The sequence below is a fragment of the Oryctolagus cuniculus genome, chromosome 3, assembly GCF_964237555.1.
Source record: "Oryctolagus cuniculus chromosome 3, mOryCun1.1, whole genome shotgun sequence".
NCBI classification, from domain to species: Eukaryota; Metazoa; Chordata; class Mammalia; order Lagomorpha; family Leporidae; genus Oryctolagus; species Oryctolagus cuniculus.
This window is the reverse complement of record NC_091434.1, coordinates 31,656,993-31,663,904: the sequence shown is the minus strand read 5'-3', so window position 1 is coordinate 31,663,904 and position 6,912 is coordinate 31,656,993. Positions and strand designations below refer to the sequence as shown.

The 6,912-nt window shown below is 42.8% G+C and overlaps 1 protein-coding gene across 1 annotated transcript; it reads right to left on the bottom strand.

The window, feature by feature from the left end:
* Nucleotides 1-870: 870 nt before the first annotated feature.
* On the bottom strand, nt 871-2,427 carry LOC100354942 (gamma-crystallin C). Its single transcript, XM_070071594.1, has 3 exons — nt 2,419-2,427; nt 2,080-2,322; nt 871-1,213 (listed from the first exon to the last, which is right to left on the bottom strand). Exons 1-3 carry the CDS (start codon nt 2,425-2,427, stop codon nt 938-940), a joined length of 528 nt encoding a protein of 175 aa, XP_069927695.1. The 3' UTR covers nt 871-937.
* Between the last annotated feature and the right edge of the window lie 4,485 nt (nt 2,428-6,912).

The following is a 6,912-nucleotide window of genomic DNA, read 5'->3' as shown; positions in this document are numbered from 1 at the left end:
CAAGGAGCTCCAGAAATTACAGCTTTCTTCAATGTGCCTTTTTTTTTTTTTGCTTTCTCTTTTTTTTTTTTGAGGCTGATAATGGCTTTATTTTTTTTTCAACTTTTATTTAATAAATATAAATTTCCAAAGTACAAATTTTGGATTATAACGGCTTTTCTCCCCATAACCTCCCTCCCACCCACAACCATCCCATCTTCCACTCCCTCTCCCACCCCATTCTTCATCAAGATAAATTTGAGCCTTATTTTTTTGTAGTTAAAGGGCTTTTTATGTTTGTGATATATTAGATCATGTAAACCACTTAAACTACTGATGTGTCTCCCTTATGAATTTATTTGCATTATCTGGACCCCATGTACAGTTCTGCAGTTTCTATACTTCACGCAGCATTTGGGCCAGGCTCCGAAATAACTAAAGGTTTACCCTGGTGCAAAGGCATGGCAGCTTGGTATTCGTTATGTTAACACTGCACTTGAAAGTCAACAAAACTCCAATTCCTCACAGTCTACTCAGGCTTCTTGCCAAGCTGGACTTGGCCTCACAACTCACTTGACTTTGTCTTTTGTAGTTTCCAACCACTTTCCAGGCCGGAAGGAAACTTTTGGAACACTGTTCCTCAGAGCCTTCTGCGGAGTGCCTGGGTTCCCCCATCGCCATCTGCCTGTCTCTAGTTTGCCTTGTCTTTTCTTTCTCATTCGGGCTGCATCCTCTCTCCTCCCTGATGTCTGAGCCTTGCTCATACTCACCAGGCCTTCAGGCTCTTGAATCCACTCCACCCACTCCCTTATGCCCTTCACAAACTTTAGCAGCGAGTATTTATATGTGAATTAATTTGCACACAATGCAAGAAAAACTCGAAGTCAGTAATTGCCAACAATACAGACTAAATACTTTATTAGGTTCCAAAATGAGAAAATGGTAGTGTTAACCTATTTTAGTATAAATCTACCACTCTGCGCAAAGAGCCTGCTTTCGCATCCATGGCTCCCCAGTCTTGGTACCGCCGGTACTCCTGAGGCCTCAGCAGGTACTGCCGCCCCCGGTAGTTGGGCAGCTCGTAGAGGACCCAGCAGCCCTCCAGCACGTGGAGGGAGCGGACCTCACTGAGGTGGAAGCGGTCCTGGATGCAGGAGCAGTCCTCGCTCAGCTCCATCATGAGGCCTTTGTGGTCATCTTTCTCATACAGTCGCATCCTGTGAGAGCTTGTCTGCTCGGGGCACAAAAAGAAGGAACCAGAAAAGCAAATGAGCCTCTTATGGAATTCATCCAATCAAACAAAGATGACCTTGATAGACTGGGCATGGATTTTCAATGTAAGAATCATGACTCTGAAATAGCTGTGCGTGGATCTGCCTTCTGCTAACATCTGACAAATTCTTGCACATCAATCGCTGTTTCTTATCTAGCAGGTGATATTTTTGTGAGGTTCAAACTTGGAATTCATCAGAAACTCAAGTTCTTTGATTCCTATTTCCCTCTGGGTGACTCAAATATATTTTTTGGAAAGCTTAAATAATTTATTTTAATTTATATTTTAATAAGAATGTCTCTCCCAGAATTATTTATATACATATAAATTTATCATTAAAGTAGGATTTTGAACTTCTGTACTTCAGGGAAAAGTTGGTTTAAATAGTCCCTGGGAACCAGGATTCAAGGGATTTCCCAAATTAAAGAGCTATTGAGTATCCTATACGAACAAGTCTTCAGTGTGTATTAGTCCACAGTAGAACCTAATGCAGTCATTAGAAATTTCTTTAAAATAAATGAAAACGAATGGAATTTGTTATAAATTACTGCCATCTCCAGCCTAATCAGCTTCCCGTTGGCAAGTTCTGTTTTAAATTTCATTATGCTAATCTATTTGATCGACAACTTTGATTGTCTTAATGATAGCAAGAATTAAACATAAAACTGACTCTTCCTCCAAGTGGATTCTTGCCTGTATTCTATGTGTAAGCAAGTGCAGAAAACCCACATAGCCCCTCGTTGTTTATAAAGTAAAACCTCCCCAACCCACATCAGTAACTCAGTGAGAACACGCAGGCAGCATGAGCCAAATCAAGCAAAACTCACTTGGGGGATGAGGCGGCAGGAGCGGATCGAGTCGCTGAGGCCCATCCACTGCTGGTAGTCGGGGTACTCGCCCCGGCGCAGGAAGTACTGGTGGCCCTGGTAGTTGGGGCGCTCATAGAGCATCCAGCAGCCGCTGTCCACGCGCACCGAGTTGCAGCGGCTGAAGTAGGGCTGCAGGTTGGGGCAGTCGCTGCTGCACTCGTAGCAGCGGCCCTGGAAGCCCCGGTCCTCGTAGAAAATGATCTGCAAAGGAAGAATGATTCCGAATTAAATCATTTGCTCCCAGTAAGCCTTGTATAAAGCTCTGTTTTCTTTTTATTAAACGTGTGCTCCGCTCACCTTCCCCATGGCTGGTTGACACCGATGCTGGAGTTCAGTGTGTGGGGCCGGCAGCGCGGCGGGTCTATATAGCAGGAGCGCTGCTGCGTTGGCAGGAACAACACAAAAGGGGCCCGCGGGGGTGAGTAAGGGCATTTTATGGATCCCTTTTACATGCTGCATTCACTGGAAATGATTGCAGATTTTGCCCTCATTCTCTGGTATATTCTCACGCTGGCCTCTATCTGCTGCTCTTTTATTTGGATTCTTCGTGTTTTTTAAATTTATCAGCACACCAGTCTGAACTTTTGACCCGAAATTCGTGTCTGCATGCATAGGAGTACGATTTAATTAAAACCCACGAATTTTCCGGGGGAAAGCTCTGCCTTCCTGAAGGGTCCCCTGGTTCCAAGAGGCTGTTGGGGAGACAGACTGCTACACACCCCACTTTCTCTGGAAGACAGAACTAGCTGTCTTAAATGTTTTTCTTTACACAGTTTGTCAGTTCAATGCAGGACATAAGTCTAGATTCTGATCTAAGCTGGTTTTGACTTCGTTGATTCAATTCACTAAAACACAGTAGTTAATCTCTCTACCCCGCATTGACAGGTGCACATCATGTATCAGGATGTCAGCCCCTGGGAGTCAACTTGTGCTAGGAACGAGGGAAGGCTTCCTGCGACCATGGGCCCAAGACTGCGAAGTGTGTTGCTCTGTTGGTTGTTGCCCCTTTTCCAAGGATGGGGAGACCATGAAGCTGCATTCTGACACAGACTGCCTGGGCTGGGGAGGCCCATGGGGTGGCTGTATGAAGATGGCAGGTCCCACTACCTCTCAGAGCAGGACCCATCTCGTGGGAGAAGGTTTGATGAGTGAGAAAGACAGAAAGGAATAACCTCTGACATTCGGAAGCAGGCCTGGCACTCATAGCTGGGATGTATTATTCTTCTAGTGGATGTAAACAATCTCCCTTGATGGAATGAAATAAAGCAAGGCCACTTTATTAGTCTATCTAAGCACAGGCAAAAACAATGCCAGCAAAACACACACACAGTACCAAATATTACCCCCTCATCCAAAATGATTTTCGGCTATTTCTTTATCAATTATAGCTTAATCTTCATTCTAGTTTCTCTCTCTTTGGGTAAGATTTAATGAGATAACCAATCATAAACTTAATCTTGCTTTGGGACAGCATCTATCTAGAATGAACCTCAGTTTTTAGATTCTTCCCCAAATTATCCAACCAGACTAAAATCCTTTTTAAAAATTCTTTTTAAAATGTATTTATTTTCTTTATTTGAGAAAGTGATTGAGAAACTCCCTATTTGATGTTCCACCCTCCAAATGCACAAGATAACTGGTGCTGGACCACAACAAAGCTGGAATCTAGGTCTCCCATGTGGATGGCAAGAACCTAGCTACTGTGGCCATCATCTGCTGCCTCTCGGAGGGTGCATTAGCCAGAAACTAGAATTGGGAGTGGAGCCAGGACTCGAACCCAAGTACTCCTCTCTAGGATATGGACATCCTAAGTGGCATCTTAACTATTATACCAAATGCCAGCCCTAATAGGTTCTTTTTAACTCTTACTGAGACAGTCCATGCTTTCCCATGGTGTGTGTTCTCCTTTGCTGCAATGAGTAAGAAACTCAATTTATTTAAAGACAATTGAATTTCTGTTGGTTTTCAGCTAAGGACATCAATATGATATGATGTGGTATGTGTATAATGTGGTTGGCACATACTTGGCACACATGAACACTGAATAAATGTTAGATAGTAGTAAAGAGTGACATTATTAATGATGACTTCAGCATGTCTGTCACTCTCAGATATTCAATCCTCTCAAAAATTCCTGAAAAATTTCTCCTCTACAAGATGATTTTGTGGATTAAAAAAAATGCTAGGCTTGGAAAGGACTTTAGAACTCATCTGATGACTTTCAAACTCTAGTGTACATAAGAATCACTTTGTTTGATAAAATGCAAATCACCAGTCCCTACGCTCTCCCAGGATTCTACATTAGATCAGAAGATCCTTCAAAGCTAAATTTTGGTGAATGCCAGATAGTTCTTGGACCAAACTTGGGAAAAATACCGCTGTGGTTTATTCCTTCATTAGACTTTTTGTTTGTTTGTTTTAGTTTATTGATTTGAGAGGGAGGGAGGGAGAAAGGAAGAAAGGAAAGTGAGCACTCCCCTCTGTTAGTTCATTTCCCAAATGTGTCCAACAGCCAGGGTTGGGCCAGGCTGAAGCCAGGAGCTGGGAACTCAATCCAGGTCTCCCTTGTGGGTGACAGAAACCCAATAACTTGCTCCACTGCCGCTGCTTCTCAGGGCCTGCCATTAGCAGGAAGCTGGAGTCAGGAGCCAGAACTGAGAATTGAAACCCGGTACTCTGATTTGTGATGCATGGAATCTTAACCATTAGGCCCAAATGCTCACTCTTAGGCCTTCATTTTTGTTAAGAAAAACAGGTATTTTAGGCATCTCCAGGTGAGGCTTTATTGGCAATTGTACTGACATCCTCTTTAAACTGGTAGGCAAGTATTCTAACTGCTCTACAGTGTGCTTCCTTATTCTCTAAAGGTTCATAAGCACGCAATGAGAGATTCAAAACAGAGATATCAGCACTTAAATGACAGAACTGGGTAAGACAAGAAAAGAGATAGAAGGTCAGGAAATGCGTATTATGGAACTTTGGTCTTGTCTCAGATTGGCATATTCTGGACTTCCTCCTACCTCCTCTCAAATTGTTTTGCTTCTCCTTTTGGCTCCTTGTTCCCAGCTGTCCAAGCAGCTGCCTTAAGTAGGCTCTTGTATCTCAGCTGGACTTCCAACAGCCTCCCAAATCTGCCCAGTCTTGCCTTCTTCCTGCCTGCACTGTGCGGAATGCCAGGGTCATGAGCATTGAAACACATCAAATATGCCAGGTCATGCTGCTCACTGCTTGAAACACTCCACAGACTCACTGTCTTTGGGACAGAGTACTGATTCCTTAGCATGCAACTCCAGACCTGACCCGTCTGTCTCCAGACTTTCAGTCCTACCACGAGGAACCACTTCCCATTTCCCAACTGAACCACCTTATTTTCACGTTGCTCTCATTTCCAACATACTGGTCTTTCTCACTGAGATACCAGTTCTCTGTTTTTCACTTTTCAAGGCTGAGCTCAAGCATCAGTTTCTCTGCAAAGGTTTTCTGGAACCCTTTCCAATCTTCTGAGTTGAATTTTGCACTGCCTCATTAGCATCATGTTCATACCTCTGTAATAGTACCTATCACTTATCTAATTATTTTCTCTCACATCAGTCCCTCAAAATGGATGGAGGAAGCCCCATGAGAGCAAGTGCTAGCCCATCTGTGTGTTTATATGCCTACTAATTGGTAAAATGGGCTGTCACATAAAGGATACTGGTAAATACCTGGGGAGTGAATGAATGACTGTTATCCTCCAGTTTGAAATTCATTTGCTCAGCCCACACAAGCATACATGCACACATCAAAATTCAGCATTTGCAACTTTCAGTGTGTAGGATGACACAAGCACCCTGAACTTGATCTATTTAATGGTCCTGTATAACAGTGGAGATGAGTAAGCAAAAGGGATAAAGCAGAGATTTTGTGTTGGCCTCTAAACTTTCCACTCTTTCATAATTTAATTTTTATGTCTGCTGAGATGACAAATGAATGTGTGTATCATGTTCATGCTTGGCTCAGTGAGCAGACATCATTTGGGTGCTGACCATGTAGACTAAAATGTCCTAAGCAAGGATACTGTGTAAAGGACTAGGAACCATCATCTAATCCTCTTTCTCAACATGTCTTTAGTGACCATGCAACCAATGACCAGTAGGCAGGGAGTAATCATTGACTCATCTCTTCTTGACTTGTGGTATTGTTTTGGAAAGAAAGTTGACATATATTTCTTCCTGTTTAAGCAACAGGTACTTGTGATTGTCACTTTTGCTTAACAAACTCACAAAGAAGAAAATTTGAATTCCTAAGGGTTGGAGGGGGAGAGAATAAGATATATACTAACGTCAGGACCTAACCCCGTGGAAGCAGAGCAGCAAAACTGAAGAAAGCTGGTAAGATGAAGGGAAGCTTTTTTGGGGGGCATAACTCAATGGAGTAGTTGCTACTTCAGTTCTTTGCTTGGTGGGCCTTTTATGAGATTATATAGACCAGAAGACAGCATCAGTTCAAGGGGAGAAAAGAAAGGAAAAGGAACAAAAATATTTAAATCTGGGCTTAGTATTACAAACTAGGATGTGCAGGAAATACTGGTGTTTGTAAGGTATCTAGAGTGCAGATAACACTGGATTATCCCAAATTGTTGGTACATTTCAATGGTGAATATCATAGGATATGCCTCCTCCCATACCACTTTTTGAGGTCCCAGTAATTACCTTATCAAATAACTTTTTTTTTTTTGACAGTCAGAGTGGACAGTGAGAGAGAGAGACAGAGAGAAAGGTCTTCCTTTGCCGTTGGTTCACCCTCTAATGG